At 36.1% G+C, this 26,707-nt stretch overlaps 2 protein-coding genes across 3 annotated transcripts in view; one reads left to right on the forward strand and one right to left on the reverse strand.

Annotated features, from left to right (window-relative positions):
* Positions 1 to 22,198, reverse strand: LOC129266343 (large ribosomal subunit protein mL39-like). 2 transcript variants are annotated; one of them, XR_010294404.1, is made up of 12 exons: positions 21,940 to 22,198; positions 16,470 to 16,667; positions 14,524 to 14,663; positions 13,875 to 13,974; positions 12,885 to 13,056; positions 12,366 to 12,504; positions 11,103 to 11,135; positions 9,280 to 9,327; positions 8,460 to 8,507; positions 2,163 to 2,546; positions 1,509 to 1,672; positions 1 to 1,425 (listed from the first exon to the last, which is right to left on the reverse strand). XR_010294404.1 is itself a non-coding variant. In XM_054904186.2 (10 exons), exons 1-10 carry the CDS (start codon positions 21,986 to 21,988, stop codon positions 2,508 to 2,510), a joined length of 966 nt encoding a protein of 321 aa, XP_054760161.2. In that variant the 5' UTR covers positions 21,989 to 22,160; the 3' UTR covers positions 1 to 2,507. The 2 variants fall into 2 exon arrangements, 1 of the variants encoding a protein (XP_054760161.2); XM_054904186.2 differs by having other exon boundaries at positions 1 to 2,546; positions 21,940 to 22,160.
* LOC129266342 (cilia- and flagella-associated protein 45-like) overlaps positions 21,867 to 26,707 on the forward strand; it is an 11,586-nt gene continuing 6,745 nt past the window's right edge. The window contains exons 1-4 of the mRNA XM_054904185.2: positions 21,867 to 22,330; positions 24,208 to 24,467; positions 24,891 to 25,035; positions 26,077 to 26,247. Of these exons, the coding sequence (XP_054760160.1) occupies positions 22,328 to 22,330; positions 24,208 to 24,467; positions 24,891 to 25,035; positions 26,077 to 26,247 (579 nt within the window). The 5' untranslated portion in view covers positions 21,867 to 22,327. The remainder of the gene's footprint in view (positions 22,331 to 24,207; positions 24,468 to 24,890; positions 25,036 to 26,076; positions 26,248 to 26,707) is intronic.

Consider the following 26,707-nt stretch of genomic DNA (forward strand, 5'->3'; position numbering starts at 1 on the left):
TACATTTCATTATGCATATTTATTTGATAATATGTACTCATTAAGAAAATTACTCAAACATGGGTACAGTGTTTCCAGTTCCAAAACGAATTTCCCGAAACTGAATCCCAAGTTTCTCGAAATTCATATACATTTCCTGCAATTTTCAAGTTTGATTTGTAACAAAAAACAGGCAATAATACAGCGAGCCTAAATTTGGACTAAGTGACCAAAATCAAGGAATTTAACATTTTTTTCATGCCTTCTTTAAAAATAGGACCAAAATTACGAAATGCGAGCGCGGGCGGAAAATTTTGAGCTACGTATCAAGGTAAATGATTATTTGAACAAAACATGAATATTAAAAGTTGCAACGTTTATTTGTGTAATTGTAATTTTCGGATTACCAGGAATTTTTTCATTACCCGAAAATTACCTGTAAATGATCCGGATTACCTTACCCGGAATTCTGTTTCAAAGACAAAATACAGTTTACGTTTGTGTCTTCTTAACTTTTTTGAACCTGTATAACACAAAACTTAGCAATCGTAGATAAAGTTCTTTATAAATGACCACAATGTGCAATTACTCTTGAAAATCAAGGGCATGATCAATTGATAACCTTTGTATTACCGGTGGTCAGTCTAATACCTGGACCATGGACCTCTCTCCCTTTTATACATACTGGCACCAATTATGTAACACCGGCAATTATGGTCTGGCAGCGATCCTTGTAATTGCTGTTCTATATAATCAGCTGTCTGTTTGATCTCTCATAGCGTGAGATTAAATGATTGGCAATAAATCATGACATGTAGCATAGAGTATCCTGGTACCGAACATAAGCCAAGAAAGTTCTTTCTGTTTCGTAAAAGCTTACTTTTTCACATGCCTTCTCAGTTAAGTGCGACTGATCCTCACAGGACTAAGCATCAGGGATGAAGTTGAGGTCACATTTTGCCATCCTTGACCTCGGTCTCAGTCCGAATCACATGTACAAAGTCTATGGGAGGTTTGTCGAGCAGCTTCCTGTCTCGGAAGTAACGGATTTGACCACAACCCTGCTGAGCACACAAAAAATTCTCCCCTAGTTTTCACTGTATAGTGGATGACGAGCCATCAGTCAGGGTATAAGATGATGAAGGGAGTAGTCTTTGAAACTGATTTCATGGATATTATGGCCTGACCTTGATGTCACTGTCAATGTACATGTATGATGAAGTTCAGAACAGTCATGAAAATGTTGACTAATATCATAGGAATTATGGCTCTACCTCAACGCCTGTTAATGTACATGTATGATGAAGTACAGACTAGTCTTTGAAACTGTTGACTAATATCATTGGAAATATGACTCTACCTCAACGCCTGGAAATGTACATGTATAATGAAGTACAGACTAGTTTTCTGAACTGTTGCATTGGAAATATGGCTCTACCTCAACACCTGTAAATGTATGTCTGATGAAGTACAGAACAGTCTTGAAACTGTTGACTTATATCATAGGAATTATGGCTCTACCTCAACACCTGTCAATGTACGTGTTTGATGAAGTACAGACTAGTCTCTGAAAGTGTTGACTAATATCATAGGAATTATGGCTCTACCTTGACGCCTGTATATGTACATGCCTGATGAAGTATAGGCTAGTCTTTGAAAATGTTGACTAATATCATAGGAATTATGGCTCTACCTCAACGCCTGTAAATGTATGATGAAGTACAGACTAGTCTTTGAAACTGTTGACTAATATCGTTGGAAATATGACTCTATCTCAACGCCTGGAAATGTACATGTATGATGAAGTATAGGCTAGTCTTTGAAAATGTTGACTAATATCATAGGAATTATGGCTCTACCTCAACGCCTGTAAATGTACGATGAAGTACAGACTAGTCTTTGAAACTGTTGACTAATATCGTTGGAAATATGACTCTACCTCAACGCCTGGAAATGTACATGTATGATGAAGTACAGACTAGTTTTCGAAACTGTTGCATTGGAAATATGGCTCTACCTCAACACCTGTAAATGTACGTCTGATGGAGTACAGAATAGTCTTGAAACTGTTGACTAATATCATAGGAATTATGGCTCTACCTCCATGCTTGTAAATGTACATGTCTGTTGAAGTACAAAATAGTCTATGAAAGTGTTGACTAATATAGGAATTATGGCTCTACCTCAACGCCTGTAAATTTACGTCTGATGAAGCACATGTACAGAGTAGTCTTTGAAAGTGTTGACTAATTTCATAAGAATTATTGCTCTACCTCAACACCTGTAAATCTACAAGTCCGATGAAGTACAGAATAGTCTTTGAAACTGATGACTTGGTTGATCCTCTAAGAGTCAACACACAATGTTTACTCCATCCTTATACCAGAGTCACATCAGCAAAAGTGACTCCAGACCGACCAAATCAATTTTGTTATTTTGGATTGCATACCATTGGTCGGTTTGGTGTTCGTTTTGTTGGTGCGACTGTGACTTTACTGTTGCTGCATATGTCTGAAACGGTAATGCTGTCATGAGTCTATCAAAGGTGATGATGCATCAGTTGTGACCTGGACAAAATGACAGAGAAATTGGTTCAAAATGATGACAACTTCAATCAAGAAAATCAAAATTACATTTGAAATGATAAATTTCTGATATTCTGCCGCCTTTGCACCAATTGTTCATATACCTAGGGACAGGGATTTTACATGTCAAAAGTGGTTTTTTCTGTTTCTGTAAGCTTGTAATTCTGTTTCAAACTTGATCTAAAAAAAGGAAATTTGTTTTTGTCAAAGAAAATGTATACAGCAAACCATGAATTCAAGTTTTGCAAAGGTAAATTCAATGAATTTTCACATGAAAAGTGAAGAACCAAACAGATTTTTGCTTTGATTATAAACCGGTTAATGGAAAATCACTGTCCCTACATATCGGTTCCAACGCTGAAAGCTTGATTCTTCTTATTTTTTCATTTTGTTGTTTTTTACAGATGTTGTTAAAATTTTCTGTGATTTATCTCAATTGCCCCTTGAGGTTTCATACTGTCTTGTTCATTACCTGGGGCAATTTCGTTAAACGGCCAAACTGTAAGAAATCATAGGGGATATACAATCATTGCTCGGATTAGATTCAAAACAAGAAACATGTCTTCTGTTTTAGGGGGTTCTTCCCGTATATTTTATGTTAATATCTCAACTTTTACCAGACCATTTATATGTTTTAAAGTTTATTTTGAGATACGAATGCTCATTCTAAGCTTTATCATTTACAAGAGACAATTTTTGTCAAGGAGATTTTCATTCATCCAGCTCAGTCCTTTCTGTAAAGTAATAGAGTGGCTGCCTATTATCTGCAGCTATCAGCCCTCCCTAGGCGGCGCGACGGCACTCTGTGGTCTTGGAGACAGATATATGCTTTTCACACTGTTATCATTTTTCTTAACCAGGGAAATAGGTTGGGCTAAGGGGGGGGGGGGTCTTAGCCTCACCAATTTCCCGGAGTTAAGCTTAGCCCACTTTGTTTTCACACTACATTTTAGCAAAGTAGGATAGCACGGTAAATAGTACGGTACTATCTGGCCCTGCAAAAAGAAGGGTTAGCTGGCTTATTGTGGTCTAGCACCACAATTGCGGTGCTAAGAGATGCAGTGTGAAACAAAACCAGGCTAAGCATTAGCCAATCACAGAAGTCGAAATTGCATGTTAATCACGCTCTGGCAAGATCATCAATATTCATGAGCTGTGCGACAGTCTGGGGTTAAGGGGAGCTCTCTTGTCCGATTTCAAAATGATGGAGGAACATCCATTAATTTACAACCCACAAACAAAGGAGACAAACAATCAGATATAGATCAATGAAATATTTATCTCCTTGAACTTTTTAATGTCATTCTTGCAAGTGAGTTATTGCCTACAATATAATTGTGTACACAACCTTGACAGAGAATGAGGTTTTCAAGGTTGACTCTAACAGTTTGATCACTGACTGACACTCTTGTTAAGCAATTGCTGAGGAGAGTGATAAATCGCTCTACCAAAAATGGATAAAGGAGAGCGGTAGCGAGTGATACATTAAGTCCCAATCCGCTTAAAACTGAGTCCCTGATTCCGTTTTTTTTTTATTCATTAGTCCGACAGTCACCAATGACGGACAGATTGGCATGTGTGTAGCAAATAAACATTTTGCAAACTGCATACAATGCAATATCTCCTTGGTTCAGAGCTTGCATTCCCCCCAAAGCTGTGTGTCATTAGTTTCGCTTGACTTCAGACATGACTGGTGGCACATTCTTTTGGTAAATGACATTCCAAAGAATTGTTATTTATTAGTGTTGATTGACAACATCACATGAAAGGGTAACCAGTCGTGCATGAAGTCACCTTTTGGGTTACAAACAGCTTCATGAAACCCGCTCCTGGGCCAAACTTCTTCCGTTATGTTTACCATGACCTAAGTATATTCCTTTGTTTGATTTTGAGTTGAAAGATAATTTGATAGTAAGAAATGAAAAGCACTAAAGATAAGGGTGAATCATGACGTAAGCCTCACGTAATTTGCTTTAAAATCCCATCTCCATTATAATTGGTAATAGTTTATCTCTAGAAAAGCAGAGTTATTTTTTTGTACTTCAATAAAAAACAAACACTGGGTTACTGCTAACCCACATCAATGAATAGTCTGCTAGCTCAGACTCATATTAGACACTTTAACCATCATGCCTAGAGTGGAGACTAGATGCCAAACTCTCTGTCTAGTAGAGCCAGCCAGTTAGTGAATCTAGTCTCATTACTTCAGACTCTGCATTGTGCACTATGCAAATTGTGGAAAACCAAGGGTCTTTGCCTCCAGACTAGGCAATGAAGGCAACTTCCTCGCTGCACTTGACTTCCCCTACTACAGACTGAGGTTCTAAGGTGACCCCCCCCAAAAAAAAAAAGGAAGAAAAAGAAATGGCCTTGCCCGCTTGAGCGCTTACTTTAGAGGGCTGAACAATAGACATGGATCAATATGAAAATACATTTCAGTAATGGGAGTGATCGCAAAATGTAATCAACCATAATGCAACACAATAATCACCCATGTGTTGCAATGTGTTTTTATAGAGATACAGTGTAGTAATGTCAACTGATTAAGGAAATTGCTCCAGTAATCAGCAAAAAAAGCATTTCCTGAACTCTGGATAGATGGGAAGTTTTCCAAGCGATGATATTAAGTGCCCACATGTGCTTACTTTAAATTATGTTGAGAATATTCAGTAAACTTGGTTTTCAGACTAGTTATGTTCTATCATTTCAAAGCACATGATTTTTCTATACATTACAGAGGTCTCGTTTGAAAGAATACTGAACTTTGATTCATGTGGTACTTGATCTTAATCATACATGTATGAATGAAAAGTCACCCGGGAAGAAAAAAGTCAAATTCATGCCCTTTCAAGATATATGTGATCATCATTTCATCGGCGGTCATCTGAACCGTCATATCACACATACAATGGTGCAAACCCATTTCAGAGAAAATCGACTTCAAAGTTTACCATAATTTTCACACTAAGCTCCCCAGCCTCACAGCATATTTATTGCTTGAAAAATACATGGTTGGAAATACCAAGAAAACTGCTTGACATTGGTATCTTTATTTTCACACAAAAGTAAGGATCCAAGAAAATATGGCAAAAGAGCTACATGCTTGTAATTTCGGTTTGAGCGACTTAGATTTTTTCTGTACAAAAACGCCATAGGATAAACGCGATACGTTTTGACTGACCGCGATTTCAATGCGCGCGATCAATCAAAACGTTGTATCACTTTTCATGTGCAAAGTCAATGCAGTTCCCAGTGCCGATACGACAGTTTGGTTGACTTGGTTGACTGCACGCATTGAAATCGCGGTCAGTCAAAACGTTGTATCGCTCTAATACAGTAACTGTTTCCAATGGGATTTGCACATTTTATTTAAAAAATTTATGGCATCGCCGTAAAAATCCTTTCATATCTCAGAAAATACAAGGCAAAAGCGATTTTGTGTCTCACCCACTTATGAAAATAACCAGAAATATCATGATTTGTGAAGGCACGCAACAGAATTTTATCAAAACTTCATTGTGAAATGACTGGGATGGAATAACACTTGTCATTAAAGAGTCTTGCACTTAAACTTTAATGTTGACCTCAAAATGAACTTTGACCATACCATGTGACCTCCGACTGCAGCATAACATGCAGGTCCCCTAAGTACATCTACCATCCAAGTTTGGTTGAAAAATGACTTACGGTTGCAGAGTTAGGCGTCATAAGAGAGTCTTGCATGTAAACTTTAATGTTGACCTGAAAATGACCTTTGACCTTACCATGTGACCTCTGACTGCAGCATAACATGCAGGTCCCCCAAGTCCATCTACAGTACCATCCAAGTTTGGTTGAAAAGTGACTTACGGTTGCGGAGTTAGGTGTCATAAGAGAGTCTTGCATGTAAACTTTAACGTTGACCTGAAAATGACCTTTGACCTTACCATGTGACCTCCGACTGCAGCATACCATGTGGGTCCCCCAAGTCCATCTACCATCCAAGTTTGGTTGAAAAGTGACTTACGGTTGTGGAGTTATGTGTCATAAGGTTTGTGATGGACGGACGGCGGACGACATTTGGATCCCTAAGTCTCGCCTTCACCTCTGGTGGGCGAGACAAAAATAAATTGCTGCCTAAAATTTAGTTATGAATAGAGTAGGACTTGTACAAGTTTTCCTTTCCAGCAAAAATCTCAAAATCTATTTTTTAAAATCAAAATTGACTGATACGACGATTTAATAGATCCCCTGGGGAGATCAATATAACTCATTCTATTGTATGGGATGAAATACATGTAAGATTATGTTTTCTGTCACATTATATTCAACCTTTTTGAAGCACTTAATGATCTTCCGGTGCATTTTTTTCCCTGGGCTTCATTTTTATGACATCACAAAGCCGGGTGACAAGCAGAACCCTGCAGCAGAGATTTTTTTGTAATAGTCAAATGAATATTAATATACGCCTTTAAGCCATGCTGAACCTTACTAGATCTAACTTTGATGATACGCAAAGACGTTCATCCTTGAATTTAAAAAAAAATCCATCACAGTCATAGCTCACTGTGAGTATTCCAGTTTCCATATTCATGCTGTTATGTACATATCAAAAAAATAAGGCACAGCCACTTTGAACAGCTCCAGCTCAAGACCTTAACTACTTCTTGGATTCTTACTCATAATGCAACATTTTGATGATGCACATGTAGTCTATTAACACATACCTAAATTATAGAATGTTATACAGTGTGTCCCACAAAAAACAAAACCAAGATTTATCGATCATTTATCATGACTTAATCACAAATACAATAGACAAATGACCTACCAATGTAAAGCTTAGAATCCCCTCTTTCATCTGAAATTACTTAGAGTATTTCTTATTCATGCATAAGTGAGCAAAAACAATTTGAAGAAAGGATACCAAAAACTAACTTTTTTTTTTTTGGGGGGGGGTATCTGAATTTCAAAAAGAAAATCACATGCCTAAAAACTTCGATATCTGCTCTTTTATTTGATACCTTAATCACAGAAATGGTCAAGTAGTAAAAAAGTTCTTTTCCCTCGAAACAATGCTTGTATTTCCATAATTTCATTAAATGCAACGTGTTTTCACCTTTTTCCACAGAAGCTTTCACACTGTTAACAAAAGGCTTAATGCATGGCTGATCGTCAACAAAACGGATTGTCGAGTGAGTCTTGACGCTAGCCTGTAACACCTCTTCATTTCATGAAATTATTGAAATTCAAACCTTATTTCAAATAACCAGAACTTTGTTATTTCTTGACCATTTACTGTAATTGAGGTATCAAATTAAAGATCACATATTGAACTTTTTAACGAATGTGGTTATCTTTTTGAAACCCAGATACAGCCTGCCAAGTGACTTTTTGGTATCCCCTCTTCAAATTGTTTTTGCTCACTCATGCGTGAATGAGAAATAATCTGAGTTATTTCAGATGAAAGAGAGGAGATTCTAAGCTTGACAATGGTAGGTCATTTGTCTATTGTATTTGTAATTAAAATATGATATATCAATGCTAAATCTTGGTTTCGTTTTTTGAGGGGCGCACTTTATAATTTTCTGCTCCTCTTGTGACTATCATATGAAAGTATGTCTCAATAAATGAAATGCTTACACTGTGCTTTCAAGCATATTTTTTTTTTAATAAAAAGTAATAAAAAAAAAAGAATTTAATTATTATATTGTTAAATTCACAAGAAATATTTGATTTATTTGTAAATTGGTCTGTATATCAAGACTATCCCCATACACATGGCCCAATGGCAAGATATTTAGTGTGTGTTAGAGAACCTTGAAGTTCAGGTCCCCTTTAATACTTTACATCAGGTGATGGTAATAACTGTCTACAGACACACATACACGGGGAAAAAAGATTGACAACACTTACTGGAGTTTGTGCTCTTTCTTGAATTAAATTCCATGTATGATAGTGGCACTATGAAAACAACAAATACAATAATATGTCAAGTTATTTAAGTGAAATTCACTCAGGAATATTCAATTAGATCATAGTGAAGACAAAAAAATGGGTTAAAACATAAGATAATTTCAAAGAAGAGGATCTTGTGAGAAAATTGATTTTGGAATCGTTACTGAGAAACTTGTTCTATTATGCCTCAGTCTACACTAATCTTGCATTCAACAACAAGGCAGTGACATCATAATTTGACAAAAAGAACAGCATTAATACTGAATAAAGGTAAAAAACCAATGATACTGACAAAATTTCAGTTTGTATCAAAAGTTATTACACACTGCAAGTATATGAGTATAAGGGTAAAAGTGTATCACACTAATCATATTGTTTCTGTTGGGCAAGAATTTGAATAGTATTGTGAGAATGAAACTTCAAGATATTACTAGGTTACAGTATTGTATGCATTTGAGGGTTTTTTGTGTGTGTGATCCAGAAATGCCAAAAAAAAAAAATACAGAGATTATCCATGTTATTCCAAACCAACTCTCCAGATTATAAAGCAGAAGGTTTATAAAATGTCAACCTAACGGCATTGTCCCCTTTACCTCCAATACTTCTACAGTGTATTTCATTTTTCACCGATGATTTATCAACATTGTATAGGTATCCATGGGGGAAAATGCCCAAGCATACACATTCATATAAGGTGGTAATGAATCCAAATGGGGGCGTTCATTTTTATTGAGGTATTAACCAAAAATCAAAGTGGGTTTTAATTCTTCAGACTTACCGGGAAATCACTAGGAAGAGCAACACCCTGGAATCTGGTAAGCTTGTTCTAAAAGAGAAAGAGAGGGGGAGAGAATAATAATAATAATACATATGATTTATATAGCGTTTTTTTCCATTTTGATTAAATGCTCAAGGCGCTTTAAAAGAGAGCAAAACATGAAAGTAAAGAGAACTTTTAATAGAGAAGTGCAAGAAAGGGTAAATTACAAATGAGGAAAAAAAGGCTTGTCTTCAAACCTAGTAAGGTCTGCTGGTGAACAAATGCAATTTTAGGTTGCCCTTAAAGGATATTGCAGTGTTTGAGTCTGAGGATAATGAAGAGAGAGAGAGAGAGAGGGTAATGAAGAGAGAGAGAGAGGAAGAGATATAACAATGAAGCATGATAGACATGATATTAATCTTCACATGGAATTTGGTACAGATCCAGAGTGAGGGAAGTGCAAGGAGGGGAAGGGGGGGGGGGGGCAGCAATATTTTTTGAGGGGAGAGCATTGCTACATATTTTATGTTACATTAATTTTTGGCAAAAACCATCCCCATTTTATCGCACATCAAAACTTTTTTTCATGCAATTTCTTCCTTTTTTGATGATGAAAACTATTTTGGTTGGTCAGATTTTCGGTGCCAATTGCATCCTTTTTGGGAATAGGACCATTTCTTACATATATTTTATCATACTTTATGTTCTCATCTCACATTCCATTTTTATTCTGCTTTCTGAGCCCGTTGCAGAAAGAGTTGTGAATGAATTTAAATTAAAAAAATGAAACAAAACATTTTCCAATTAATTAACTTACATTACTATTATAGACATTTATGGTTGATCTTTTTGATTGCATTTTAATGCAACTCTTTATGCAAAACGCCCCTACATCTGCAATAAATAACAAATTAGGCTGACTAAAAAATTAGAAGAGGGAGATCTAGAGGAACAATATGGCCGAGAATTTCCAGATACACACATACAGGGGTGCTCAAAAGTTAGTGATCCCCACCAGAAAATGATCATATTCAAATTGTTCAAGTTTTGCCATGGTTTAGATATTCAATTCTTAAGTCAGGTGATAAAACATTACATTCAATAAAGTATGTTTCTCTGGGCTGGCCAAACATTGGAGTGTCAGTTGTTGTCTAAATTCAATACTCCAAATAAAGGGGCGAGTTTTGTGGTGGGGTTCACTAACTTTTGGGCACTAATGTACGTGGAGGAATGCAAAATACAAAAGAAAAGCAGATAACTATAGCAAAGGCAGAGATTCTGATTCATGGTTTTGTTGTTTGATTTGGATGGCCACATGTGCATATAATATTTTGTGTAATAATATTCCATACCAACATACTGTATGCAATTGCCTAAAGGTGACAGCACACCTTACGATTGGTCTGCAACCCGATTTCAGAATAAAATGTAGTAGAATTTGTTGCTAATATTGAGACTTGGAATATCTTACTGTGTAATATTCTAATTCATCGTACGAATACCTATGTTCAAATCTGTGACTATGCTATCTTACTTCTTAAAATAAAAGCGAATTTAATATCTAGTCGTAATGACGTTATAGCAGTCGTACGATTTGAAACTAATTTGGCCCTTACTCCAAAATAAAAGCTTGCAGTCTTTCAAAATGGTTATATTAGTATTCTTTCAATTGATTCAACCTCAAATAAAATGATATGTTCCATTCACATTTTCAGAAAAAGAGCAAAATGCGATTTGTTCCAAAATTGGATCGCGAACAGTCGTAAGGTGTGTGGTGGCCTTAAGATGTACATTAAAATAATTTATGCACAAATTATCAAAATATAATTTCAAAAACTTACTCCTGGCTTGAGATGATCCTCTATGTGATGAACCTAAAATGAAAACAAGAGGAGAGTTTAAGGTAGCTTCAGTGCTTGCAATAACTTCAAATATTCATTTTTCCACTATTAGATCAAATAATTCATGCTTTTACAAGTATAAACACCTTAAGGAAACTCATCTATAAAGAAATATTAAACTCTGACTACCGTATTAGAATACCTGGGCTCCGTAACACAAAGGTTAGCGATTAATCGCTAAATGAACTGACCTATCAAGTCCTTTGTTGCATGCGCACTTTATTCAGAATACTGACTAGGAACCAATCAGCTGTTCTTTCAAATAGCGATTAACCGCACATCTTTGTGTTATAGAGCCCTGGACTAAGTTTCGGTGAATCTTAAGATAATATGAAATCATCATAAAATATATTCCTTACTGCAATGTAACAAAATACCCCAAAAGAATATACAAATGATGCATGCACATGAGTTCATTAGGCGATCTATCCTCACGCGAGTTGAGGCTCTGTTCAATCCATTGCACGAAGCCATTAGGCTGAGTGCAATGGGTTGAACACAGCCTCAACAAGAGTGGATAGGTCGCATAATGGACGAATGAAGACATGCATCATTTGGTTTATACAGCAAATTTTCTAGATGTTGTTATTTGACAATAGAGAAGAAAAAAAAGCAGATGGAATTAAGACATATTTTGCCTTTGACAATTCATTTTCTCTATAAATATTATTTTCTCGGTGTATGAAAGCAGTTAATTGTTTTTGTTCTTTTGTGACGCACTTTGGTTCATGAATCTCAGTGCACACAGTCAGCCTTTTTGTTGATGCGCTTACTCCGATGCGCGCAAATACACACACATACACACTGAAGGAGAGAGCTCAACCGTGCAATGGAAAAATAAAAAATGCACGGTCGCAGTGCAATGGAAAATAAAATTTGCATGCAGCACAAAATGGATAAAATATTGAATGGTTTTCAACCAATCAAATTACAGGAATCTTTGTATGAGTTGTATAACACCAATGGTACACTGGAAATTTGCATGAAATAAAGTAAGATAGAATCGTGTAGATGATATCCAAGACAACCTGCATGCCAATTTTCTACGCGATCAAATGCCAAGATCTCAATGAGTCCTGGGAGGCCCCCCCCCCCCCTGGCCATATGATCTCCCAAAATACCTCGGCTTAGATAGGGATAAATCAAGTGATCACATTCTATAGATCACATACAAGGACTGCTGGCTTCTATGGATTAACTTACGCATGTGAAAGAGTATCTGTGTGGAACCATGAAGCCTGAATTGGTAACCAATGGTCCTGGACTAACATCGATGAACTGGCCTAGACGAAAGAGGACTATCCGGTCTGCAGTCATGGAGTTCAGCTCGGCAACCTTGTACCTGGTGGATATTCAATTCAATAATTTCAAAATAAAACACTTATTTCCACAACAATATAAAGCATTACAAAAACATTGTTGCTGGCCTCTTGAACTTCAGCACAAAAGAGGCTTGGATTAAGAGTTATGGCATAAAAAGTAATCTCCTTCTGCCTAAAATGAGTTCTCTACAGTAACTACATGTAGAAGACTGTTTTCAGGCAATATCAGGTTGCCTGCATTGTAATGTTTCTAAATATACAGCTTTTTCTGAGCTGCCTTGTGGATGTAATACTTACTAATGCAATCACCTACATTTATGGGTATATATGCATTCTATGGATCAATCAGAAAAAAACAACAAATTTTTACTAATAAATTTCAAAACAAAAAAGAACTCACTCGTTGTCTTGGAAGATATCCATGGCGATGCTCGGTCTGACCTCTAACCTTTCAAAGGGCTCTTTCTTCTCCGCTAACTCATACGCTAGCCTGCTGAGACTGGTAAGCTCTTCTTGGGATGGGTCCCATGGAAAAGGTAGATTTACATCGTAGGCAAAGCACCCTTGAGAAACTAGTACAATCAAAAGGGGAAAAGAGATTATTATTTCCTGGGAAAGTGCAAATTGATTACAAAAAAGAAAGAAGGGTAAGCACTTCTTTGGATGGTTCCAAAAAAGGCGATAACTGGAGGGGCACACTTGAAAAACTAGGAGTCAAATGGAAGGATAGGTAATGATTTTTTACTTGTTCCAATGGGATAGGTCACAGAAAGACACTGTATTGGAAAGTAGTACAAGCAAAATAAAAGATGAGTTATAATTTATTGGCTATATACAATAGGAGAGATAACTGGAAAGGCAGATACAGTCAAATAGAAAGAGGGGCAATCATCTCTCATTGGTTCAAATAAGAAATATTACAGATAGGTACCGATAAGAGAAATTACATAAACTTCATGCAAAAACTAAGAGAGGAGTTATCACTCTTCAGATGGTTTCGTTATGAAGGATAATTTGGAAGGTCAAATCTGATAAACTAGTACAGTGAAAGTAAAGGAGAAATGAGGAAATATGTACATGTAGTTCCAGTATAGAAGAGCTCATCACACAAAAACCCTTTCATAGTGACATCTATTGTTAACACACCATACAAAAGTATGTAGCTCGCCTATGCAAAGCTTTTTTTTTACAAGGGACTTGTTTCATAAAGACTTGCTATAACAACAAATGCACAATTTCTATAACTAATTTACAAAGAGCCAATCAAATTGAAGGATTTCAGCAGCTTTTAACTGTTTTGGCAAATTAGTCATTGTAGCAAGTTTTATGAAACAGTGCCCAGAACGTTCTGGTGCCAGCCATTGATATAGTCTATATTGCATGGTGATACCTGGAATATCTGCTGCCCTCACAGGCTGGATATAGACATCTGTTTTGAAGGCATTGAGAAGGATGGCGCCTGCCATGAAGGAACATGATCGCCAGAAAGCCTGTACAGGATGACAAACAAATGAAAATATGACTGCAGTTTCTGGCTGACAATTCTAGAATATAATAGATGAGTTATTGACTATGCACATTGCACACCAGGCTCTGTCAACATTTAAACCACAGCTGCCATTGCAAGAGATGAAATATATTGCACACTTTGAAAATGTTCCTCATCTCAAATCAACACTTCAGTATGAATTCATGAACCAATTTCAAGTCTGATTTGTAATAATTAAGATTTGTATAAAAATGTCATCTGATATCATGTAAAAATATCTGTCATATGCTGGAAATCTGAAGAAAAAATAAGTCATCGGAGAAATCCTGTTTTTTCTATAAGGACTTATTTTAAACACAAATGATGTAAAATCTCATTGTACATAATGCATAGACCAAAATAACTTCAAGTATCAGAAAGAAAAGTAAGTCAGTAAATGTCAGAACATTGTAGCAGACCACTCAAAGAGTTGGTCAGTTTGCCCCCCCCCCCCTTAAAATGACCGATATGAATAACATATTAGTTTTTCAATAAAAATAAAAAATCTTACCTCATTAGCCTCTTTAGGGTCATCATCCTTCATAGTGACTAGTCTCAATTCACAGTCCTCTGTCAATGGCTGGAGCATATGCCACGGCTTTCCATTCACCAACGCTATTGCAGAACGCTTTGTATACGTCTCATTGAAATCTACACCAGAAAAGGAACAGGAAAAAGGAAATGTATCTATTGGTGTTGGTGATTTTTTCTTACCAGATTGCTAGGAAAGCAGGAATGCGTGTATGCTAGCAACCAGAGGACCGACAGCTCAAGGTCCTCTCAGAGGGACTAGGATCACTACGACTCTGCACTCAAGGAAGAAAAAGGTGCAAGTGGGAGCTGTAACACTAAATAATTATCAAAATAAAAAATTTAATGATAATAAAATTGATCATATACACATTCTCAATTTTGAAAGGATATAATTTCAAAGCTTATACTGTACCTTGGTCACATTTGCTCTATGGCCGCCGTATGCAAGTCAATAACAGCCATTCTATCCATTTTTATTTAAACCACCTACATAACATTACATAAAATGTTATTAAAAACAATTGTTTTTGACTCGCTGTACGAACCCCGTGGAGCAAATGTGACTGAGGTATTTTATAGGAATCACTATTTCACTAAAAATCTCAAAATTCATTTGGGCGACTAATTGCTGGTTTGGGGGTGACAGGTCATGTACATATACATTCAATTTATCATAAATGATGAATACACATTATTTACATTTGAATTGAGACAGAAAGCATTCAACTCTCGACTTCCTGAGGTTGAATAATTAGTACATGCACGCTTTATCCTTTTCATTATCAATATTTTTCTTTGATTTTTTCAGTTTGCAAATATAGAAGATAAGAGTACACAGGCTTTAGTGTGCACAGGCTTAAAGGGAATTTTCTGGTTAAATTTATAGGTCAAGGACTTGCACACTAATTAATACCACCAATGTAGAGTCCAAATACTCGTCAAAGTGAAGGCAAACTTCAATTATTGTGCACGATTAACATAGGGTGGCTGCTCATGAGGCCCATCTAGGTCAAATGGCTCTAGTGAGTGACCACCCCCATGCAACTTTTTCTCTCGTAGTGTAAATTTAAATTCCTGCAGCAAGTGACTTCATTCTCTTAACTAAAAATCCAATCAGTTATAACTCAAATTGAATAATAGTATTGGTTTAATTACAAAAAAAGTTGAGAGAAACTGGCCTTCTAATGATGATGAGTGAGACTCATTTATCTTTAGTGCTTTCCCTGAGCATATTTTTGGGTGCACTACACCCTACCCAGAGCTGCCAAGTTGTATTTTGCATTTTCAGTATTCTTATCCCCCAAAATCAGTATTTTGACAAAAAAATCAGTATTTTTACCGTGTGAGATAAATATTTTGTATTTTTCCCCCAAAAAGTGTATTTCATAATAAAATGCTTGGCGCACTCGCCCATCACGGCGCTCAAGCTGCATGCAAGCTAAAATGTGCACTGCTCTTGCAGATGAAAAAAACAAAAAATTGAAACTTGTGTATATCTCACCCTGGTTTTTACAAAATGATTGAAAAAAAAAAGTTACCTGAAATTACATTGATCTAATAACCATATTTGTGTACGTTTTATGAAATAGAGACATATAAAAGAGATGATTTTTCTCAATAAATTTCGATTTTGTAAAAAAAAAAAAAAAAAAAAAAAAAATTTAAATACAAAAAACATATTTTTTAAAGAAAAGACGTACTGCCGTATTTTGGATGCAAAAACGTACTAAATACGGAAAAATCGTACTACTTGGCAGCTCTGCCTACCTGATTAAGGAAAAAAAAAAATATATTTTTCAAAGTTTTTAGATTGTATTCACCAATATTTGCTCACAGGGGGGGGGGGGGGGGGTTACCCACAGGATCATATACTCTGGTAATAATAAATGTACAATGATATTTTTAAGAGTGATGAGGACTTACGCATTGCCACATGGTATGGTGTAGAAAGATTCTTGTTCATGGCTAATTTGCAATTATGAGACTGACCGACATGATGGACGGTAATCTTCTCAATTCTCTTGACCATTTCCAGCTGACGACGCTTCTCTTGGTCAAACAATTCATTTTGTTTCTGGCTGACTGCTGCAGTGGTCAATATTTGCTCTTTTGTTGACATATCTGTAAGAAGGAAAATATTAAAGACGAAAAAATACATGGATATCGGAAGCAAGCACAAATGCTGATAGTAATATTATTTACCTGCATTACGATTGTAAAGTAGGTATGTTTTGTTAATGTTCTATACAATGCAGGGTTGCGGGGTCAATAGGGGTTTGAATCCTCCGTGGAATGTAATTAAGAATTCAATGCATTGGTGCATTGGAGCGTGGAAATAAAGGATAACATCAGTGTTCCCACAGAAATTGGAAAACAGAATTCCATGACTTTTCCATGACTAAATTGCTGCTTTCCATGACTTCCCGTGACGTCTCGCGAGTTATGTAGAATTCGGGATGTCACAAAACTGGGAAAAATGGAAATCATGAACATCAATTATAATAGCAGAGTATGATCAGAGTATGAGAGTTACGAGACATGACAAACTGGAAAGCTGCCATAGCCGAGTTGTAAATGCAATTCCAAGACTTTTCACAAATTTTCCAAATTCCCTGACTTTCCATGACCACAAATTTTTCCAGGATTTTCCATGACTGTGGGAACCCTGAATATGTATTTGGGCATCTCATTCTAGCTTGTTCTCTTCGTCACAACAAATTTACTAAACTTGAAATTAGCAAAGCGAAAGTAGAATTTTCACAGTATATGGTAGTTTGATAAATAGATTCATAGGGGATTTTGCGCAAGTCTCACAGTTTTCCTAGAGTTTTTGCAGACATCTGCCACCCTCTATGTGCGTCTCGTAGCTAAGCTACTAACGAAGAGAACTCAAGATGGCCACGTAAACATCTGCTAGTTTTTTCCTGTCTTCTCATAACATTTTTTTGTTTTTTTAATGACTATTTGCTTAAAAATGAAATCAATATTGTATAAATTTGAAACTTGATTATAAATAATTGTCATAAAAATAATTATTTATAATCAGGTTTCATATTTTATTATTTGTAAAATAATAATTTTTATCTATAAATTGTTCTACAAAAGAGCATTTTGTAACGTCACTTATCGAAGCTACGTCATAACGAAGCGGTTCAAGCCTATTGTATTTGCGGTGTTTACATATGGATCGAGGCGAGGGATCTACACTGGTAAGAAACCTCTCATCTTTCATACTTATACTAATAAATTTATCCCTTCATACGCATTTATTAGGCATATTATCAGTGAAAAAAAATCAATTTCACCCTGTAAAGGTGGATTTTCTTCTACTAGCATGACTAATTAGGGAAATCCATCTTTGTTTATCAGTTCCGCTTATTAAGCCATGTATGTGGAGGGTTCAAGGCTCCGTGATGAAAAAGTATAGACCCCTATGTCAAAATATCAAAAAATATCACAGAGTTCTCAAGGATACTTCTGACCCAGGCTCAGTGAAGCATGACAAGAGACAAGATTTTCGGGTGGAAAAAATTACGCTTGTTTTGACGTTTTTTTTAGTGTTGACTGCGACTGTTGTTTCTTTTTTCTTCAAGCTACACTGACTGCCTTCAATCCTGAAGATTCTTGCAGTATTGTAGTACCGGGGGCTGGCAGGTGTAATACACCAGGTGAACACCACTCTGGGCGACACCCCTATACTTACCCGTGTTAAGAAACTGGGACTCGATCCACGCGCATTTGGGCCGCCCTAGCTTAGAACTAAGCATTGATATCATTAATTTTTTTTCTCTACAAGGTATGTATAATCTAATGAATACATTTATAATGTTTAATCGGTACTCACCGGTTCTTTTGTTGTATTTTCTGTAAATTTCCCACGCTCTGGTCCCAACTCTTGCGACTAGCCTTGTCGCGGTAGACAGCTGCACATTCTTTTTTATTTATAAATAAAGCGCCCCTTACGATAGTTGTTAACAACGCGGCCAAATCGTTAGGTTTTTTGCACTGTGTTCAAGGCGTTTTTTTATCTTTTTTTTTAAAGTAAATATTTTGTTACATAGCGCCTTTTACGTCAAGTATGATATTAATATCACAGAATATTTTTCAATTGTAGAGATAAATAAGATATTAAAATATTTTATTCTATATATATTTTATAATAAAATTTATAATTATTGATCTTTCAAAAGGATAACCGACCAATCAGGGGACGACTACGTGTATCACGTGATCTGAAAATCAACTACGTAACTCTTCGATCGCACTCAAAAGTGACTGGACCGACTGCCAAGAAAAGCTGGATAAAGGACTCAAATGTAAGTTTCCCTTTATTTTATTACATTGAAAGTAGGATTAGGATTACATGCCATGGGCAATATTTTAATCAATCATAAACAGACCAGCATACAACTCGTATTTATTGAGTAATATCATTAAATACTTGGGTGCAGGAAACACTAACGGTTCTAACCAGTTTTCAAGCCATTGTCGCCTATGAGGTCCATACATGTTAATGTTTGGACCTCATTGGTACTAGGAGTGGGTGAACACCCTACTCTTTGACGAATAGTGTATTGGTTTTAACGTGCATAGGTTGTGACTCTCCTATACACGGGTAGCCTGGAGGCTTCTGGGGCCCGTTTCTCAACACATGGACAAGTTAGTCATATCTTTATCCACCAACCACGGAGTTTATAGTTCCAATCTTACTAAACCTGTTTCTCGAAAGGCTTCCTAACTAGAATACCTTGATATCAATACTATCGGTAAAAAGAGCAGACGAGACGTACATGTAGCCTTAGTCACAAAATAGCATAATTTTCAAAAAGAAAAATTATGACAAAATTGCAAATATTACTTGATACTTGATTTGTTTAACTTACTTATGACACAATTTTGTAAATGGAAAAGAAGTTCATTTCCCCCATTAAGCACTTATAACCTTATTTTTACACGAAAAATAATACAAAAATTAAGAAAAATCTTGTAAGGAGATGAGCAGATACTCACAGATGATCTTGCCGCCATATTTCCGTCTTTGTTCGTAGCCTAGTTACAAGACGCATATAAGAGAGGGCGACGATATCATGAGCAGTGCCAATTTAAATTTTAAAAATACTTAAATCGGCCGATAAATATCATAAATTGTAAAACTTCATGTTGGCTCTAAATCACCAATTTTGAGACTGATAGAAGCATGGAAAAGAAGTGAGACTTTTGTAAAGTAAGAATATCAGTTTTAATTGTTTTTAAAATCATGATGTTGCATGAATTTTATATTCCCCCCCATAAAATCCAACCTTTGTCACTCGGAATATCAGATCGAGTTCACGGTCTCGAAGTTCGTGTAGGTGGAGCGTAGTGTAGCGGTAGTGAAGTGGAGCCTGTAATGTATCTGTACGAACTTCGCTCGAGGTAATCCGAAACATGCGCTCTAACCTAGTCTTGAGGACTCCCATGATGATGTTTTATCAATCTGACATATACTTCTTATCATGGGAGTCTTGAACAGGGTTTCATATACACGTAAGCGAAGGAAGTACACAAAGATGGATTTCCCCAGGAAATCCATCTTTGTGCACTAGAATCGCACGAAATAGGTTTATTTTATTAATTTCTACACCTTCCCACGCGTAATGCGTAGGAAGGTTTTACAAATGGTCACTTAAAAAGTATAAAAAATAGGGTTTCTTACCAGACTGATGTCGCGAAGACCCCCTCGTTCCACATGTAAACAACGCAAATACAATGGCTACGACCCTTGAACTGCTTATGTATTACGTAGGTATTACGTACTTTCGATGCACGATGCCGTTTTGAAAAACAATTCATAGAAAAAAAATATATTTTATGAATATTAAAACTTATTACGTGATTATAAATAATTATTATCTTACTACTAATTATTTATAATCACGTAATAAGTTTTAATATTCATAAAATATTTTTTTTATCTATGAATTGTTTTTCAAAACGGCATCGCGCATCGGAAGTACGTAATACATAAGCAGTTCAAGGGTCGTAGCCATTGTATTTGCGTTGTTTACATGTGGAACGAGGGGGTCTTCGCGACATCAGTCTGGTAAGAAACCCTATTTTTTATACTTTTTAAGTGACCATTTGTAAAACCTTCCTACGCATTACGCGTGGGAAGGTGTAGAAATTAATAAAATAAACCTATTTCGTGCGATTCTAGTGCACAAAGATGGATTTCCTGGGGAAATCCATCTTTGTGTACTTCCTTCGCTTACGTGTATATGAAACCCTGTTCAAGACTCCCATGATAAGAAGTATATGTCAGATTGATAAAACATCATCATGGGAGTCCTCAAGACTAGCTCTAACCGACTTGAGCTACGCGCGCCTACGCTGCCTCCTTTTGTTAGGGTGTCTGAAGCCACACTGAAAAGTGTCAGCATAAAACAGGCTGATTTTGGGGAAAATATGGCCCATTTTTTCTGGAAATTCAGGCTGAGCACTAGTATAAAAATGTGATCTGAATTAATTATTAACTTTTGTTTGGCATGTATGGAAAGAGAAAATTCAGGGGCTTCTTTTGACAGTAAGAACAAGTTTATAGGATTATTTGAAATGAAGATTTAGAGATAAATTGTAAACCCTTATTTGTGTGTGTGTTGAGATTGGCATTTCCCCATGCGTTTTCTATAGACTATGGGAAAATGAAATTTCTGTTTTGCACAATTTTTTTCACTTTGTCGCAATTTTTCATTGTGATCTGGTTTCCAAATCTTTATAAAAATCATACCATCAGAAAGAGCATAAAAATTCCTATTTGACACTTAATAATGGACAAGTTTTTGGCATTAATAATAAATTTATAACAACAGCTCTCGGAATCTAAAAATTTGGATTTGTGTGTGTCCATTTCTTAACTACACAGACTATGGCAGGGAAATGCAGAAAATTTACCTAATTTCATTCTTCTTTTTTGCAGCCAATAATTGGATTAAAAAAAAATGTTATATTTCTGTCAGTCTGAAGGTTATTTCTCTTCAAATTCACAAAGAAAATGTGATATTTTCTTGAAATAAGAAAAATAATCTTTTTCTCCAGACACCCTACTTTTTTGTAGTTTTTTTGGCTTTGCAAAGCAAGTCTCCAATAATATGGGACATTGTCTCCCATATTGGATAGAGTCTACAATGTTGGCCGTGCGCCTCTGCTGTCTAAGAACAAACTAACCTCAAAATAATAAAATTTAACTGTGAAAGAGAGATCCCAAAGTTAACTTTATTTTTTCCAACAAAAATTATAACGGGTGGGACCAAACGGAATTACACACTAGTAAAAATATCTGTCATATTTTGTATCTTTAACTTTAAGGAAGCTTATATGCTTTCATATTACACTCATAGTTTGATTTCATACGTACGTCTGCTAATTATAGAAATTAACCGTCTATATTCCTTCAAATGTCGCATTTTCCTTCAGATATTTTGTTTTTCTCCTCACAAATTTTCCTCGAAGGTGCACGAGCTCAACTTTGACCTCTAAACCAGTCTCCATTCTTTTACCACACTACTGGAGCATCGGCACAGACGCACCAGCGGTGTCGGCCATACGTGTACTTCTGAAGCTTGGTACCATTCTTTTGCATGGACCACAGCCCGACCATAGCAACGCCGTGTAAATAAAGTCTACGTACAAATTTCGTAGATGATAAACACAGGGAGGCACTGTTTTGTTGACTTCGAATATTACACCCATGCAGAATACTTTTATTTTTTGCCAGAAATTAGACGAATTATTATAAAATAGATATGGTGAGTTATATCATTGCCGTTTTGTTACAAATACAATGTTGTTTTGGTCTTTCCTTTTGTTGTTGTTTGGAGAATTTCCGAGCCGAATGTGTGTGATTTTTTTTTGCTGAGCGCGAACTTGGAGTGGCCTGGGTGATGCATGACACCGCTTCGCGGGCAGGGCCGGGCTAGTTCTGGCCAAGCGCTGCGCCGCTAGCAGCTCAGCCTCAGGGGGGAACGTTTGGCGCAAATGCAGTTTCGCACTGGCCGACTACGAGAAATTTCCTTGCCTTAAATTGTTCACAAATGTAGGCCTAATAAGGTAGAGTAAAGTGCCCAAATAATAATTGGACCAAAACAAAAATACAATCATGACATGACATTGTCATTGAATCAAATAAAAATCATGATTCATGATCATAATTCATGTTTAGTTTAGAATATTTCCGCAGTAGTAGGCCTACTTGGCTACTAGTATTAATAGTACTAGTATGAATGGGGTGTCCAAAGACAAAGTTCGCGGACTTTTCAAAAATATTCATCAGGCTTAAATTTTTTCACAAAATAATCACAATTTATTGTAAAAACCAATTCAAGAAATCGCTACCACATTGACGGCAAGATCGTATTCGTAAACTAGCATTGTCATTTACAAAAACGTAAAGTAGGTCAAGGGGTTTCGCCTAGCCTTGAGGAATTTGTGATGATATTTTTAAATATTTTGACATATACTTCATCACAAAGCCTTGAAACCCCTGCCATCAGTAGAGGCGCCGGTCAGCAAATTGGGATCGTCCCAGTTTACAGGGACTTTCTCAGTTTTCAAAAAATCAAAGATTTATCCACACAAGAAATCTAGGAAAGTTCATTCACCTGTCAAGTGCCGACATCAATCGAGTGCGCTAGTCAATGTAAAGCATATCAGGTTTCATAACAAGATAACTGGAAGACGTGAACTAGGGGGAATTGAGGGCACTGAATCTATTTTTAGCACTCTCAATCGCCGTCCATGTCCCGCAGGGGTAAGTGAAGAAAAACTGTCCCCACAAACAAGGACAATCTCAATTTATCAAAACATGATTTGTCTTGGTTTATGAGGATATCCTTGTTTTCAGGGACAATACCAATTTTTGGACCAGCGCCTCTACTGGCCATACATGTAGGCATATAAGAAAGACTTGTCAACAAAGATGGATTTCCCTAGGAAATCCATCTTTGAAGATAGAAATAATGTAAATTTGTTTGATTTTATTTATCTGTTAATAAAGAGGTGAAAAATGAGAGGTTTCTTACCAGACCGATCTCGTGTAGATCCCTCAATCCATTCGTATACACCGCATATACAATAGGCTTGACCCTTGAACCGCTTTGTTATGACGTACATGTGTACGTAGCTTCGATAAGCGATGTTACAAAATGCTGTTTTGTAACATCAATTTATAGATGAAAATTATTATAGTAATACATACTACATCTACATGTTAGCTGATTAGCCTACATTCTTCATTAAGAAATTCACATTATTGCACTCTGTTTCCCATATTAAAAGGGGGAATTAAGCAGTAATTGAGGAGGGTAGGGTAGCCTACCCTTTTCTCTATAGATGCTGTTATAGTTAAGTGTTGTGCAGTGCACTGGCAATACAGGTCTTATGGGAGCTGGGGCCCGTTGCAGAAAGAGTTGCAATCAATTGCAACTCTAAAAATCATGCGCAACTTGATTTTCAGCCAATCAACAGCGCGCATTTTTGACTTGCGATTGATTTTTTGACTTGCTTTTAAACGCAACTCTTTCTGCAACAGGCCCCTGGAGAACTAAAAAAAAGCCAGAAAATGTTTACAAACTCCTGGGGAAACTCCCAACTTTATTTTTGCTCTGATTTTTTTACTTTGTGACAGCCTCACAGCGTAATAAGCGACTCGTCAACGAGCTCTGCCTCGCGGCGAGCTAAGACCAGACAGTACTACACCGTGAGTAAGACCTCTCAAATCGATGAATCCTTGTTTGGACCGGCCAACAAAAATGGTAGCAACAAGAACACACAAGCTATGGAGACCAGAGAAGAGGTACACAACAGGAGAGGGTCAGGAGGAAAGACCAAGAAAAAGCAGAAAGAAGAAGTACAAGTCATCACGAAAGACCTCATCCGTAAACTCATGTAAGTCTAAGTTAAAGCCAGTGACTGTAGTGCAAAAGTAGCCTACAGTGTATTGCCTATTTTCTCTTTTGTTTCAGTTTATGAATGTGAATGCATGACTAATGATGTAATTCCCCCTCTCTTTTTCATAATTTTGAAAATATGACATAAGAATTAAAAAAGATAATAATAAAAAAAAAAAATAGATCCAATGAAAATAATGTAAAAGTGAGGGAATATAATTATAGCAATGATGATAATGATATAATAACTAATTATAAAATAATTAAAGCTGTCATCTGCTAATGCAAGCAGTCCATTGTTGTACTTGCACGTCTGATGGAGGACAATGTTTTTGGTTTGAACTGATATGATAACATTCTTGTCTTCTTTGCCTTTAATTATCTACTGTTTTCAATCCTTTTTGTTCTTCTCTCATCACAGAGTACCTGGAGAAGACCCATCAGGGCAGTCTGTAGTCTTACCATTTGATGAATACCGTCGGATAATGAATGCTGCTAAAACCATGTCACATGAAGAAAAGGTCGCTGAACTCAAGAGAAGACAAGAAGAGAAACAGAAACAGCAGGTAAATATGATTCCGTTCAATTTTATTTTGAAAGCATTTATTTTCAATGCAGTTTGACTCGGGCCAACTTGGTTCATTTTTGGGCAATTCCATAAAATATGTACGTCCGACCCCATATATGTGGGCCTTCATGAAATTTTCTGTCTCTGATTTCTGGTTCTTTTGACAGTCTGTAATGCTCTCAAATGAAGTGAAGTAAAACTTGAGAAAAATGGGGGTCGGATGTACATGTACATGTACAAAAAGGTTGATTATTTTATGGCAATGCCCTTTGATTAAATTTATTTATTTTTTAATTAAGTTTGACTCAAATTATCTCACTTCAGTTGATGCAATCCAGTGTAATCAAGTTGGTCCAGCTGCATTGTTCAGCACAATAAAGAAAACTTGTAGATATTCAAAAGATCTGGATAATCAAAGACAGTTAAATCTCCCTTTTTGCATCTTTTGGGACCATAGAAATCTGTTTGATTTCAAAGATGTTAATTAATATGTCTTTGCATATTATGATAAAAAAGGAAATATGCTTTGACTTTGGTGAATATATTACTTACGGATGGTTGATAATAATAATAATCGTCAGTTTTTATGTAGCGCATTAGTGACACATAAAAATATGTCTCTATGTGCTTCAGAAAATAAATAAAATAAAAGAATAAAATTATGTGTTGGAGAGTTCACTTTGTTGAGTTGAAGATAAGCAGAGTCTCTTCTAAGCGGTGAGGGATGTTTTAACAAAATAGATAAGTGCTTCAGAAAATAAACGAAATAAAAAAATGTGTTGATGAGTTTACTTTGTTGAGTTGAAGTTAAGCAGGGTCTTTTGAGTGGGAAGTGATGCTTTAACCAGTGATATTTCACATTACTGGAATGGAAGCTCTACAATTAAGGGAATGATTTAGGACAGTAGATTCAATTGCACATTTGTGTATACTTCTTATTACAGAACATGTACAAAATCAGAAATTTGGTGATCCACATGTATTAATCACTAAATTCTTGTTTTTGTTTTGTTTGCTATTTTCTTGATATTATGATTAGGATGCCAGTAATGAAATCAAGCTTCACATGCAAGCCTTGGACAGAAAGAGACAGAAGAATGAGAAGCTTAGTGATTTAGAATTAGAAGCGAAAGAACAAGGTGAATACCTGTTAGCTAAAGCCCGTGAGCAGCAAGAAGAACAAGAAGATGAAATCAAGCACTTAAATGAGGTAAGTAATCCATGATTGATTCTTAGAAAATTTGACTGATTCATTGATTGACAATTGACAAGTGGATGGATTGATTGTGGAGATGGGTTTGTGATTTTTTTGTAATGATTGACAGATCTGTAGCAGATCCTGAATACTAAACACATCATAATAAAAAAATCTTTTGTGTTTACTGTACATGTAGAGAATCATTAGCATGAAATGCCTCTTTGATTACAAAATTTTGTTACGTTAAGTTTATCTGATTTTTAATTCTCCTTAGAATGCCAATATGATGATGTGTATCTGATCTTAATTGATGCTATACACCATTGCTATCAGAGATGCTCAACTACTATGTTTCTTGTGTAATACTGAATGTTTCTTTGAATTCTAAATGATACAATGTTATAATTTCTATACATGTAGCTGATCCTAAATGCCATGCTATCAGAGATGCCCAATTTCTATGTTTACTGTG

This window comes from Lytechinus pictus, chromosome 8, assembly GCF_037042905.1.
Source record: "Lytechinus pictus isolate F3 Inbred chromosome 8, Lp3.0, whole genome shotgun sequence".
NCBI lineage: Eukaryota > Metazoa > Echinodermata > Echinoidea > Temnopleuroida > Toxopneustidae > Lytechinus > Lytechinus pictus.

Excerpts from the sequence above, each read along its gene's own strand:
- LOC129266343 (XM_054904186.2), bottom strand. The coding sequence starts at position 21,988 with ATGCGACATTTGAAGGAATATAGACGGTTAATTTCTATAATTAGCAGA. Across the intron at positions 9,328-11,102 it reads AGGATCATCTCAAGCCAGGA|AACAAGCTTACCAGATTCCA; the intron begins GTAAGTTTTTGA and ends TTTCTCTTTTAG. Across the intron at positions 8,508-9,279 it reads CTCTTCCTAGTGATTTCCCG|TGCCACTATCATACATGGAA; the intron begins GTAAGTCTGAAG and ends TTGTTTTCATAG.